Source organism: Salarias fasciatus, chromosome 3 (genome assembly GCF_902148845.1).
Source record: "Salarias fasciatus chromosome 3, fSalaFa1.1, whole genome shotgun sequence".
Taxonomy (NCBI): domain Eukaryota; kingdom Metazoa; phylum Chordata; class Actinopteri; order Blenniiformes; family Blenniidae; genus Salarias; species Salarias fasciatus.
The window spans coordinates 9,389,174-9,403,970 of record NC_043747.1 but is presented as its reverse complement, the minus strand read 5'-3'; the positions used below and the strand labels follow the sequence as shown (position 1 = coordinate 9,403,970).

General features: G+C 40.5%; 1 protein-coding gene across 1 annotated transcript; it reads left to right on the top strand.

Moving 5' to 3' along the window:
* Positions 1 to 7,453: 7,453 nt before the first annotated feature.
* LOC115386005 (diamine acetyltransferase 1-like) lies at positions 7,454 to 12,301 on the top strand. The gene is made up of 6 exons (XM_030088131.1): positions 7,454 to 7,619; positions 8,485 to 8,536; positions 8,737 to 8,820; positions 10,812 to 10,913; positions 10,995 to 11,035; positions 11,109 to 12,301. The coding sequence occupies exons 1-6, from the start codon at positions 7,557 to 7,559 to the stop codon at positions 11,274 to 11,276; spliced, it is 510 nt and encodes a 169-aa protein (XP_029943991.1). The 5' UTR covers positions 7,454 to 7,556; the 3' UTR covers positions 11,277 to 12,301.
* The last annotated feature ends 2,496 nt before the right edge of the window (positions 12,302 to 14,797 follow it).

Sequence of the window (14,797 nt, the reverse complement as noted above, 5' to 3'; positions counted from 1 at the left end):
CTTTATGTTATCAGCCACAACAAAGGCAAATTTAGAAAGCCTGTGAAACCTTAAAAGCCATTTGTTAAAGTACTTACTGCTGCAGGGATCTGCAGAAAGCTTCATCATCAGGTTAGTCGGAACATTTTCATGCTTTGAAACATATCAATTGCATGTGTACAGCAGCAACAGGTTTCCACGTAGGTTGCTGTTTTCTGTAAACGGTGTTGAACTCAGGCGTGACCTGCCTTAAGGCTGAACGTGGTCCGGATCAAAGAGGGAAGCTGGCAGGTCCAGCGTCGCCTCATGGTCGCTTTGAATTTTCAGAGGTGGATTCCATGGTTCTACACATAACAGAAGCTTCTACCTTCAAAAATATGTCAGCCACAGACACATAGCTCGCTGTGTGTAAAATTTCTGGTCATTTTTATGCCATTTAGCAAGAAGTCTGATCATCCAGTAAGTGACTTTTTTATTTATTTATTTATTTTACAGTCTTGTGTTGAAATATGAGCAGTGCACACAGCTGGGGTCAGAACGGGAAGCCGGGAGGCGTTACCAGCATAAAAGAAATATGAGGCTTGTAAATAACACTTGTTTTGTTTGACTAGTGAGAGAACAGCGTAATTTATCAGCAAGTGATCGTAATTTATTCAGTGTTTGCCAGCTCTTTACCGAAAGTGAGCTGGAATCGCATCCCATCGATCCACATTCGACGAGACACCGGTGAAGAACCGCATCAGAATAATAAACATCTCCCTTGACCTTACAGGGAAGTCCGCTCTGCTCTGTGTGTTTGTCTTTTCCCGAAAACGAAGCTATTGTTTAATGTTCTACTGAATGGCCCACTCCGCCAGCGATCCTTGTTGAGTTAAGGGACAAAGTGATCCGACTTTCACATGAATCGCATGCCTCGCACTGCGTCGGGGAACTTATGAAATCCAGGCTAGCACAAAAGAAAAACAGAAAAACAAAGGCAAACGTCTTCCCAACAGCCGCTCGGGCACACAAATCACTGCCGATGTCCTAATAAGGCATGTTAATGTGCACCAGCACGAGGAATGACACAGCGTCTCCTTTCCTCACTCATATCTTTACAGCAGTGTTGCGTCAGTCTGCTGATGAGCTAATTTCCTTTTTTTTCCCCCCCACCTCCCGCTTTCAGTCTGAAGTTTGGTATAGCATGACCAGGCCAGACGAGGAGGATGGGTCCGTCTGGGGGAATTCCTCAAATCACCAGACGCATGCACTAGTTCAGCTGCTTCTGCGTTTGGAAAGCGATTTTTCACGTTTGGATTGATGTCGTCGACGAAAATATTGAGCCATCTGAGGGTTCGTGGATCAGCAGGAAGGTACATCTCTGTCATCTGCATGAAATGATTAAAAGATGGAAAGGGAGAAAGTAAATAGAAAATAAAATTGGACCTAAAACCGAACCTTGTGGTACACCACAGATAATGGGGGCTGAAGAGGAAGAATGATTAGTTGAGACAGAAGCGGTGGAAACTAATGACTTACTGTGGTAACCCCTGAATAAAAAGCAGCTGAATAAAGACTTTGTGGACGTTAAATCATTTTTCAGGAGATATTTTTTGGTGTGTGTGTTTTGACTGTGCCTCAGCCAACTGTCTTCTATTTGTTTAATTTTCCTTTTAGAGCCTGATAAATGTGGTGTTGACGGCTCTGTAGTGGAAATACTCTCAGGCCCAGGGACCAATCAGAATCCAGACTAAACAGGAAGCGGAGGCAGCGTCCGGCCTGCCGTTATTTTGCGAGTTACCAGCGGCATGCTGGGAAGACTTTCTCCAGCGGTCCGAGGAACAATGGGCCAACAAACTTCAAAACCAGCGTGCATCTCACTGATGCATTTGAAGTATTTTTGAAAAGTTCAGGTCCGTCCCATTCCCAAAACCGATGGGATGGTTGACTTATCTCAGAACAGAATGGGAACTGTTTGTACAGAATGTATAGAGGAAATACCTTAAATGGGTTATATAAGCAAAGAGCAAAGAGACGTTTGATATATAGAAGCTTTAAAAAAGTACAACAAAAAGAGCTGTTGAGATAAATTCACATACAAGGACGTAGGTAATACTAGTTAATTTATAAAGTAGGTGTTTATTTTATGCCGTTTCTTATGCATGTGACTGAAACACAACAGGAAAAACAAAACAGAACAAAAGCAACATATTCAGGCGAGAGAACGTCTCACGTCAAAGAGCGAATGGATCACTGAGTCCCACGGACCGTCAGAAACGTGGACTCTTTGCTCCAGACAGCAACCGTTAACCTCAGTTTAACGGTAGAGCTGCTTCTCAGCCAAAGGGCCGCCATGTTTTGAAGGAGTCACAGTTTCTCACTAAGTGTACCATTATCAGCAGCAGGCTGTTTCAAGAATGCATCTTTTCATTATTCACAACTTTAATATTACTGGAGTAGACTTCTTTAAAGCATCGCATATCTTTACAGCACAGGTTAGCAACACCAAGAGGAATGTCATTTCTTCCTCACTGGTGAGTCGGTCTTAACTGCAGAGTATAGTTTTTTTATACTTTCAGTATTAGAACCATGTTGAGAAGAAGATGATAATAACGCAGTGTGGAAGAAGAAGCAAAGTCTGAAAGAGAAAGGAGAATTAAACTTCAGGGAACTGAAGAGTGTTTCTGTTCTAAATCTGTTCAAAAAAATAACATCTTCAAAAAAATCCTAAACTATTTCAATAAGGGGGTTTCATGGAAGACATCAGTACTGGTTAACAGTATTTTTAGTTTGGCATTTCGCAGAGTGCGAACATGTCATCAAACTGTGAAATCCTGAGAATGTGGATGATCTGATGAGTTTTACTTCACAGTCCAGCAGCAACTATAGAGGAAGTGAAAACATGTTATTGAAAAGGAGCAATGCACCAAACAAAAGAAGTATTTCACAAAGGATTACAGTAATATGCATCACAAACGTATAGAAACATGTGAAAGTGGGGAATGTTTGCTCTCCTTACAAACCTGTCCTAAGATTTCAAGAGACTGAAAATGACGTGTGCTCATAAAAACAGAAGTCGCTCTGTGAAAATACCTCCTCGGTGAGCTCACTGTCTGACACCAGCTGTGAAATGATGAACAGCAAAAACACACACCACCCCAGTGTGTAGGGACAAAACATTTAAACAAGTAGCACAATGCACAAACGTTTATTCAACTACAAATAAAAATGAAGGGTCATCTGTATTGAAAACTATGCAAATTGCAATAATCAGTATAAGAAAACTGGTTTAGTCTTGAGACTTGTTTGGGCTGACTTGATGTCGGTGTGATCATGAGGATTTGGTGCTCGATGACGTTAGACTCTCCTGAGTCATGAAGCTTTATCTCGCTCCAAACAAACAGGAAAACACAGAAGCTTCTCTCAAAAACAAAACACTAAAAAATCAAATGAGCTGTTCTCCGAGGATGATATGAATGAAAATGAAACTTCGGGACTGATGTGACTGTCATCAAACGGCCTTGACCTTCTCTGCAGCTGTGATCATCTGTAGGTCAACATGACACCAGATTTGGACGCCGGCCATCGTTTTCCTCTGGGTTTCTGTAGCATTTGTCAGATATTTCTAGACCAGCGAGAGCCCCCCCCCCCCCCCCCACACTCCGTCTTAGTCACAGTCCGCCGTCTGCTAACGTCCTGGCCTGGTGTGTGTGTGTTTGTGTGTGTGTGTGTGTGTGTGTGTGTGTGTGTGTGTGTGTGTGTGTGTGTGTGTGTGTGTGTGTGTGTGTGTGTGTGTGTGTGTGTGTGTGTGTCAGACTGCCAGGGGCGGTTCACACACGTCACCACGGCAGGCCGAGCGGGGCCCGCTGATGAATGTGTTGGTAAAGGCTCTGGCTTTCTTTTTTTTTTTTTTTTTTTCTTTCCTGCTTGCGTCGTATGAAAGCAGCCGTTCGTCAGCCCACGCCGTCCCGCTCCAGCTATTTATAGACACACAGATTCTTTTATTTTTTTTGGATTTTTTTATTTTTCCAGGAGAAAGCTGCCGACACGGCACTCCGAGCCGGCGCTGCAAAAAAAAAATCCCCCCCTTTTTTTTTCTTCTCGGCTCATTTCCTCCCCACCCTCCTCGGTACAGAAAGCCGTGCGCTGTGACGAACCGCTCGCAAAATGTATTTTTAGCACCGCGCTCCCGCAGGCTCCTATTTACGCCGTTACTTGTGCGTGGAATCAACACGTACGTGTGTAATTAGAGAAGCGAAATCAGGTCAGAAAGACCAGCGACTCCTCTTTGAGATGTTTAGCTGCTGGATCAGCCGTTAATTATTACTTAAAACCACATTTTACACACCAGTGAAGCGGCGGTATCTTTACTGCGGTCTGGTGCCGCCGAGAGCCGTTATACTCTTAAAAGATATATCATGGGCTTGTGAAAAGATGCAAGAGACATGAGAGAATCACGACTGTATTGTAAAGATTTAGAGGCTCTAATTTTAAATAACTGAACAACCCAGTAGTCTGCAACCAGCAAATATGATTTACTAATAATAACTAGAGAAAATATGAGAAATTCTGTTTCTACATAGTGTGGTAGAAGCACCAAAGAAGTGTTCGATATCAGTATACTTATGGGATTATTTAAAGGAAAACACATGGGTCACGTGCTAATTTAAGAGTTTAAAACTTCTATGTGTGAGTTCTGTTTACAGCTGAGATAAGATATCTTGAGGAGCCGGATCTCCACCAGCTGAGCCACTTCAGTTTTGTTGTCCTTGTGATTTCAGCAGAGGTCAGGTTAGGGAGGGAAACTGACCTTTTGGGGGTTTTTTTTTTCCTAGTTAAATACCTTCCAAAAAATCGTTGCTTTCCAGATTTTCTCCCTTTTCACACCTAATGTCACGGCCGTCAACACGGAGTCCTTTGTTTCTACGAAGATCACGTCGCTCTCGTCACACAGAGAGAGCGCGGTTTACCGACAGGCCTCTCAGAAAGTTCATCTTTTTGTCTTATCACTTTCAGCGCATTACACTGCTGCAAAGTTGGTGGAAACGCTGAAATGATAAAACCCAGAGCTGCGTCACGACCACTGAGGACTAATGAATGCATCAGTGGTTACATAACTCTGACACTCTTCACAGCTCTGAATGCAGACGGGCATTCTGGCGTATTTTGTGCCAGCTTAGAAGGTCAGGGCGGAAAAAGAAAACAAACCAAAAAATAAAAAAAAAAAACGTTGTCACAGTCAAGGTCTGTGGGCGTCATTAAAACACTAATTTTCCACTGAGAGAAAAAGCTGAAGGTCTATGAATTGTTGATATAAAATAGCTCTTTTTTAGTTTGATGAAACAAAAATAAATTATTAATAAAAACCAGTTTCACGTAGGATTTAATCACATGCTGTTAAGCAGCATTTCTCATCCAGTAAAATCCACACAGACACCATGAAGCTTTATGGAAATCATTTACAGGCACACAGCAATGATCGAACGTCTTTAAACTTTCCCATTTCAGAGAGAGAAAAGAAAAAAAGTTTAAAGAAAAAAACCAATATTGGTCTTGTAAAACTTGCGGTGTGTGAATTGAAAACGTTAACTCTGATGTGTTTCTATAGTTGAACCCTTTATAGTCACTGTAAAGACCAATGTTCGGCTCATTGTACAGTCAAATCTCCAGTAAATTGGCACATAACTGTCCAGAGAGCGGCGTCACAGCAGCAATGACTCATGGGTCACAGTGAAGGGAGATTCCCAAATTGTCATTGTTTTTGTATGAGTATTAGATTCAGAGGGTGACATCAAAAAGCCACATTCAGAAAATAAAGCTGAATATTCAGTTTGAGAGAAAATCCGTCATCCGTCTTCCCCGGCGCTGAAAGCCATTCGAAGCTTTTCAAACAGTGAATAAATGGAGAGCCGTGGGATGAAATCACGATGCTTCCACCAAACAAAGGGCTCCAACTCCAAGGTTGACATGGTGAATAAAGGAAAGAGGTCCATGGATCAGCCAGTGAAATCTGGAGTAACCAGACAAAAAATGGCCGACTGTGGCTGTCAAAAGTGAGAAGATTATTATTATTATTTAAAAAGAACTGTAAAATCTTTCCCTATCTTTTTGGTATTTCCTCTGATATCTTTCAAAGAAGATATTAAATGCAGTGCTTTCTGATGCTTTCTTCTTTTTTTTTCTTCTAAATCTTCGGCTGATTAAGAATGAATCATGTTGTGAATATTAGAGAAATGTAATCTCCCACTGCTGTATGTGTTAAATAAAGGCTATCGGTTTTCTTCCAACAGGATCCTTACTGAATTTGAAAGTCCCTCTACTCAATAATCGATAAATATCTTTACCTTTCTGACTTCTGAACTGTCAGTCTAGGTTTAATAGACCATTGCCTGTTGGTGGACTGGCTGCTCTAACCTCACCTAATATTACATACTTTACTTTTAACACACTCCTGTGTGTTAGGTTCAGTTAATCAATCCACTGATGATCTTTATTGGAGACTTTAAAACACTGATATTTGGATTCACAGGGTGAGTTTATTCAAAACCATCTTCACTGATGTTTGAAAAAAGCAAAAGTCTATCTTCATCCTCCACCCTTCACCTCTCCCCCTCCTTGACCTCTGGTTGTCTCCCCCTCCTGCAGGAGAGCGCTCTCTGTCGGATGCATGCAGATCTACAGCTCCGTTTTTTTTTAATATTTTGTGAGACCCGGAAGTGGTGACCAGCAGGTGTGCCGCTGGGCTGCAGACATGGATCCACACATCGTAGCTGTTCTCTGTGGTAAATACCAAGTTCATTGTTGCAATATGAGGAATAGCAAACCCTCATTGATTTAGTTTTAAATTACTTTGAATTGTTTTTCTTATCTCTCAAAAAATATACACCCTTGCAAAATGGCTACAAAGATTTGTTGATATATCTTGTTTTTTTTTGTTGCTTTTTTGACTGCTGTCTCAAACCTTACTCCTATTTAGTTACCTTTTAGATGCTTGATGTTAAAGACAAATTCTTTTATTTTTATTATTTTGTTTTCTTTCTACATGGTCTTGTATTTGACAACATTTCGATGTATGTGTAATAAGTTAATTATTATCCTTACGAGAAGTTGTTTTAATACTGTTTAATAATAATAATAATAATAATAATAATAATAATAATAATAATAATAATAATAATAATAATAATAATAATAACGGTCACGACTCGGCTCTCCAGGATGTGAAGAAGGACGCATAAAGAAAATAATAATAATAATAATAATAATAATAATAATAATAATAATAATAATGATGATGATGATGATGATGATCCACAGCAGCGTGAATGAGGCGTAAACGATGATGTCTGTGATTTTCCATAAAAGACATCCGGGTATTTCTTGCGTTCTTTCAGTGTCAGTAGTACTTGGTCTACTTCTGATGACGCTCCACGAGTCCGTTATAGCCATCATATGCGTCTGTGCGTGAGTACACGAGAACGAGAGGGCGCGCGGCCCTAATCATCTGGCGAGATCTCTGCCCCGAGCGTTTCACCGCCTCCAGCACACACACACACACACACTCACACACACACACACACGCACGAGCGCACACAGACATGGAGTTCAGCATTCGCGCAGGCAACGTGGAAGACTGCAAGGACATCGCGCGAATGATAGCGGTAAGCAGACAGCACGTGAGCGCGGAAGACGTTTAATAAGCTCTTTTTCTCTCCGTCTCTTATCCAGCCGCGATCAGATGATATGAGATGTTGTTGGATGAACTGTCTTTATCACACGTGCGCACTGAAGCAGCGGTGATACGCAGGTATACGCCGTATATCCGCTAGAAAAGGTCCAGAATTCCCGTATAACCGCTGAAAAATGCGCAAAGATACGTATCAGCACGGTTTTGCGGCATAACTTTCACTTTACCTTTCATAAATTCGCCTTTTCTGTGTTGCGCGGGGGGCACTTTTGGACCTTATGGGCTTCTGTCAAGACTGACGTGGCCCGACGTTGATTACTGAGAGCATCATGTACCAAAAGAAAGTTACATGATGACAATCAACAAAGTCATGCTCAATGGTTTCACCGTCACATCGCAGAATGTACAAATGTTGCATATTAATGTGAAAAAGTACAGGTGTTTAATCTTACTCGTATGACATCACCTTTAGCTTTTTCTTTGTAGATATCATCCAGTTCTGTATGAAGACAGTCTAATCGTGAAATGATATCATTTTCAATCTCCTGTAATAAGTTAGAGTTTACTGAATCAGCGTTGCAACCATAAATGTTCCCCAATAAAATAAAATGTTCAAGAATTTCGGCAACCACAAATAGTGTCCTGTATCATCAATTCTTCTTTTCTAAAATGTTCCCATTAAATTTGTCCTTTAGAGTAGCAGCTCCAGCAGACCTGTTCGACCCATGAGACAGCCACGTTTCTTTCCCCCTTTGATTTTTCCAAAATGTTTCTTGATGATTGCATTGCTCACTGTGGATTGATGGATTTGAGTGATTTGTTGTTTATTTCCTTCCTAGGAACTGACAGAATTCGATGGCATGTCAGATCAGCTGACACTGACTCAGAAAGGTGAGTTTTCTTCTCAAACACCTGCTGACAGGCTGCAGGAAAGGCAGTGGTGTCCAACCAGGGGTGCCCGACCCTTAAAGGGACTGCCAAAGATTGATATAGGGTCGTATTGATTCAAAAGGGCAGGACATTTCATAGTTATATTTTAAGTCCATACATTAAAGGAATGTATTAAAATACCCCTATGATCATTTCTGCAGATTTGGAGCAAGACGGCTTCTCCAAGAAACCCTTCTTTCACGTGATCGTGGCCGAGGTGCCTGAAAGCCACAAGTCCAGTGGCGGTGAGACGGATCCATCAGTAGCTGTGTTTTTACTTCATGTAGCTGAACAAACAGACACACAGCGTCACAAAATTACCTGACAAATATTTGAACCAATACTGGAGCGGGTTATTGTTTTTGCTTTATTGACATTCCTGACTGTTTTTCCTTTTCCCGTCCTTGAAGTCAGTTATTTATTCTAACTATAAGTCAACTTCGTTGTGCATTGTTGATGATTGAGCTCCTCTTTTTAGACTTTCTTATTGCTTACGAGGCATTGAAAGCATCTCTAAGTTTCGCCTGGCTGAATTTAACCAGTGAGAATCACTACAGGGTATTTTCGAGAAGCTCCAATAGCGGTGTGGTTTTTGACATTTGGACAAGAAATCCAAACTTAGGAGTTCAAGGTTGTCCTGACTGTCCCATTCAGATCAGTTTCACTTCAACCTGCAAAGTCTAACTTATAACTCTTCTCTGTATTTTCCTCTCTGTTGCCATACAGTAGACTATTATATTATTTTAAAAAGCTATTTCTGATCAACTGGTTGTAGTGAATGATTTGTAAGGATTTGAGTAATGAGTGAGCATAATATTTTCTTTAAAAATGGTTCAAATGTTGGGGAGGAGAAACAGAATAAAACACAGCGTCAAACATCCAGAGACCTGAAGGGAAACCTGGAACAGTCTGAGGCCGTGGCTGCAACAAGTACCAGGCGCTGCGCACCAAACCATACAGGGCTTTATGGGCGAAGGCCAAGAAAAAAAAAGACATAAAAGGGAACAAATGATCTTTGCAAAACCTGAACAAACTGCAATCTTCCTGGGAAAATGTTTTGTGAACATCTGAAGCAAAAATAGAGCTTTTCCACACTGTACACCAACAGCTTTCTGATCGATGGCTCAATGAAGCCAATAAGGGAAAAAAAAGCATCCTACCAACAGTTAAGCATGGTGGAGGAACCATAATGCTTTGCTGCAGCTGGCTACTGGAAGACTTGACACAGGAAATGGTCCTAAAGTTTGATATTGCATGAAGACAAGAACCACTCGGGTGAAGAGGAACAAGAGGTCAGTCAGTTCACATCAAGACCTTAAAAAGCTTCCTAAAGTACAGTCAGAGTCAGAGAAACCATCAAACACCGCGAGGTCCTTCGGTCTGACGAGTCCCAGTCTGAGTTTTCTGGTTCCAGCTGTCGTGTGTTTGTGAGAAAAGTTGGGCGGATAGTTTCCCCATGTGTGTGAGGCCTGGAGGAGGAGGTGTGACGGTGACACTGTTGGTAGTTTATTCCAACGTAGTACTGACCGGACCGTACGTCCACCACGGCAATCCATCACATCTGGATTGAGCTGACTGGACCATCATGAGCGCACGCCTCCAGGCCATCCAAGGTTCGTTTGACCTAGAAAGAGAGTGATGCAGCGCTGCGTCAGATGACCTGACCTCCATCACCTGCTGACCCAAACCCAGCCCAGAAGTTTGGGATGAGTCGGACCACAGAGGGAGGAATCCTCAACACAAATGCTCTTTGAAAACACCCAGTCCAGGTTTTAAAAAAATAAAGTTAACACCTTTTTGTTAATCTGAGCTGCTGTGAGCCGTGCAGCCAGTCAATCACCGCAGCGATCGGCTTGATCAGCCCGTGTTTATATTAGTTCTGTTACCTAATGTGGCAGAGCAGCACTGACGTGGCCGCTCTTCTTACCCGCCGCTTATGTAACAGGGCTATTGCGCTCGTTTCGTTTCTTTTCTTTTTTCTTTTTCCCTCATAAAGCACCATCACCTTACGCTCCGCTGCCCAGCTGTGCCGCCCCTTTCCATGACACGGCCTTATTTCCATCCAGCCGCCGCCGTCCGCCCTCCTCTGGACTCCAATGTCTGCATTTAAGATATGATTTCAATGCGTTCTGAATTTTATAAAGACTCAAACATTGTATTTGCTTTTCTCAAAGGGAGAAAAAAATGAAAGCTTTCTGTTGCATTGCTTTTTAACTTTGGACCTTGTGGATTTCAGGCCATACAAAGATCGGCTACGCTCTTTACTACTTCGCCTACAACTCACGCAAAGGCAGGACTGTTCACATGGATGACTTGTACGTGATGGCGGAGTTCAGAGGTATGGGGCCAGTGTCTCAGAGAGGGCGTTACAAATATCATCTGTAGTGCCGTTGTCACTAACTAACTTTCTGTCCCAAAGGAAAAGGCATTGGTAAAGCGCTGATGAGTAAAGTGACCCAGGTGAGTGAACCACATGTTTTCACCTTTTCTATTGCAGTGGTCTCGATCCTAACTCCTTCTCTCTGCTCTGCAGCTCAGCATGGCTGCCGGCTGCAAGCAGCTGGACTTCATCGTCAAGGACACAAACACGTCGGCCATCGACTTCTACGCCAGGACGGGCTGCTTCGACGTGACCGAGCGCCACGGATACCACCTGATGCGCTGCGAGGGCGAGGCCATGCAGAGCCTGGCACAGCCGTAGGCTCACCGGGTCGAACCGCACGGCAGGGATCGCACTCGACACTTATACACTCCTGCAGCTTCACTTTAGCTCCAGATTCACGTCTTATCGCCCGGTTTGATTCGAGCAGCTTCTCTTTTCAGAAGCTTTAGCGGGATAGTTTAACATGACTGACGGCGTGTTGTAACTTAAAGTAGTAATACATAGTATTTTGTTGCATAAATTCAACTTGAATAATGTCATCTCATGGTCAATATATTGCGCACTTATTCTAAAACTCTCACTTTCATATCAGTGACGTTTCTTCACAAATAAACTGAGCTATAAGCTCTTCACTACTGTTAGTTTCCTGAGTAACTGCTGATTAGATGCATTTGTAGTTTTTAGAGCAAATACTTTAATTATATTTTGGATTTTTTTTTTATTGATGATCAATCTCTAGTTGTAACTATGCATATTATGCGGTTAAGCATCTAATCATTAAGTGGATTGAAGTTTGGGAAACTTCCCCTCACAATACACTTAAAGTAGCACTGAAACCTGTTTGGTGTTTCCCCCTTGTTTTTGCACTACAATAATCTACTTGTGTGTCTCCTAAGAAATAGTTTTAGCTCTAAACGCATAAAGAAATTAATCGATGTAACTCGTGTTTCATTGTTTGTTGCGAGACAGTGAATTATTGATCGTTTATCCCTTTAATTGTACCTTTAAAAAGCAACCAAAGAGCCACGCTGGTTGTCGTCTTCCAGATGAGGTTTGCTGTCAAAGCACAAACTGCTGGTGTTTCCTCTGTTTTCTCCTTCTGACGTGGTGAAACTCAGTGAGTCATTTGGAATCAACCAAAAGCCTGCCGGGATGCAGCCAAGCTCTTCGGCCTGCTTTCAAAAAGAAACAGGCGAGAATCAAACCGTGATCCGTCTGGAGGGACCTTGGAGGCCGCTCAGTAGACTTCTTTGAACCTGTCCTGCTAAAATGAAAGTGGCATCACTTTGGTCTGGACTGCTGGTTTTTATTCTGTCTGCTTTCTACCTAAACGGGGAAAAAGAGTTTTTTTTTTCGTTTTATATAATTTCCATCAGTTTAATGAAAACCGTCTGAGTGGCAGGTTACATTTAGCTGTTTCTCTTTCTTTCTAAACAAAGAGGAAACACTTACCCTTCATTTTCAGGTTTGTAATTTGAAACAATTGAAGATCTAAAATTTAGCTGCCAGACATGCTGTTCTCTGGACATAAAACTAAATGAACTTGTAAATAAATACAGTGTCAAACATGAGACAAAGGTTTAGCAGAGATTTTAATATTTATTCAGTCTATTCATGAAAGCACAATCAGGGCAATAAAGTCTGGAATTGTTGTTTAAAATGTGTGAACATGCAGTTTTTCCTGTGCAATCAATGTGATTACTGGGCAGTGCAGCCGCAGGTGTCCTGCAGAGGGCGCACTAGCACCACTGACTCAGCTCTGGGCTTTGATGCAGAGTTTTACTGAAGATTCTCAGTATTCAAGCACATAGATTACAATGTGTTGAATAAATACCAACATGCTGGTGATTGTGTTAAAAACCGGTTCATGGAAAAAAGAAGAAGCTCAAAGCCACATTTGAGGTGTTAAGTGTCACCCAAGTCATTTAGTTTAGTTTTGAACCATATTGTTTGGTTATTTAAGTGATGGATGGTTACTGGTAATTTTGATTAAATCTTTAAGACAATCGGTTTTGGTCTGAAGCTATATTTTCACTTTTGTACTGTTCGTTCTTGCTGCTCAATAAAATTTACTGCAATGAAATCATTTGAAATTGTTGTCTTGAGTAATTATGATTTTTTTCCCCAAAAGACTTTGCTTTTCTTTTCAAAGGAACATAGGGTATGCTTTTAATTATAATTTTATATTTTAAAATGGTTGAATCAACAAGCATTTCTTGTTTTATTTATACAAATTGTGTCTTTCTGGGACTCTTGCATGCAGTATTGTCTGTCCTGCAATATTCTGATCTACCACCAGGGGCGCTCGTAATCCATCAGTGAAAAGTATGAGTCAAATGAACTGGAATAAACCCCAAAACTGTGTTGATTATTAAATATTTGATACATTTGATCACATTTCTACTGGTATGACAATTTGTTTGTTTGTTTGTTTTTTTTGCTTCGAGCTAAATTTCATTCTCAGTGCTCAGCAGTACACAAAAATTAAATTAGAGTAAACAAAAAATCATTACAATCAATACAACACAATACAATAACAAAACACATTTATATTAGCTCGAAAAGGAGTGGGATGAAGTAACACTTATTATCTCCCACCCCTCTTCACTTAAACTCTTTAACTAAAGATATTGCAACCTTCATTGTCACACAAATATGTTCACAGTACAGTTAATAACACTTCTTTTTTTATAAACAAAAATCATTCTCCTTAATATATTTTTCAAAAGTAATTTCTTTAAGTTGCTTTTTAAATAATTTCATATTTGGACATTCCTTGAACTGTCTTCCTAATTTGTTCCACAGTTTTACCCCTTGAACTGAAGGACAAAGTCTTTTCCGTTTATTATTTGCCCATCTAACTTTAAAGTTGTGTGTATGTCGTAAATTATACCATACACCTACTGTTTTAGAAAATAAAAGTTGGATGTTTTTTGGAAGATTGTCCTTACTTGCCCTAAATACAATTTGTACAGTCAATAAATCAACAATATCTTGAAATTTTAATAATTTAGAATTTGCAGAAAGTATGTTTGTGTGTTCCCTGTAACCGACACCATGTATTATTCTTAATGCTTTCTTCTGCGAAATGACAAGAGGGTGTAATGCTATTTTATAGTTATTTCCCCATACTTCTGCACAGCAAGTAAAATATGGCAAAACTAATGAACAATAAAGTATACGCAATGAGTTTTTATTTAGATCATGTTTTGCCTTATTTATTACTGAAATACTTCTTGAAACTTTTCTTTGAACATGGCTTATATGTGATTTCCAATTAATTTTATCATCTATTAATACTCCTAAGAATTTAGTTTCATTTACTTTTTCAATAATTTTATCATCCAACTTAATTTCAACATCATTTGTTCCCATGTTTCCAAACACCATTAACTTGGTTTTCCCCAAGTTTAATGACAATTTGTTTCTGTCTAATCACAATTTAATTTTATTCAATTCTGTATTGATTTCCTGCTCTCATGCCTGGAGATCATCCCCAGTACAAAAAGTAGTTGTGTCATCAGCAAACAAAACTAACTTAAGAACATCTGAAACTTTACATATATCATTTATATAAAGAATAAATAAAATGGGGCCCAGTATTGCCCCCTGTGGGACACCACAAGAAACAACTAACAGAAAAGAACAAAAATCTCCAAGTTGTACAAATTGTTGACGGTCAGTCAGATAGCTCTTTACCCAGTCCAATACTCTCACTCGGATCCCATATCTCTCTAACTTATCTATTAAAATGTCATGGTTAATAGTATCGAAGTTTCAACATGCATATAAATCTCATCATTCCACTGTTACAGCTTTAGTTCACATGATCGATGACT

What these genes read in the sequence shown, in the direction of transcription:
- LOC115386005 (XM_030088131.1), top strand. Translation starts at nt 7,557, where the DNA reads ATGGAGTTCAGCATTCGCGCAGGCAACGTGGAAGACTGCAAGGACATC. An exon ending in GCTGACACTGACTCAGAAAG is followed by an intron (nt 8,537 to 8,736) that starts GTGAGTTTTCTT and finishes TCATTTCTGCAG; the next exon opens with ATTTGGAGCAAGACGGCTTC. An exon ending in AAGCCACAAGTCCAGTGGCG is followed by an intron (nt 8,821 to 10,811) that starts GTGAGACGGATC and finishes TGTGGATTTCAG; the next exon opens with GCCATACAAAGATCGGCTAC.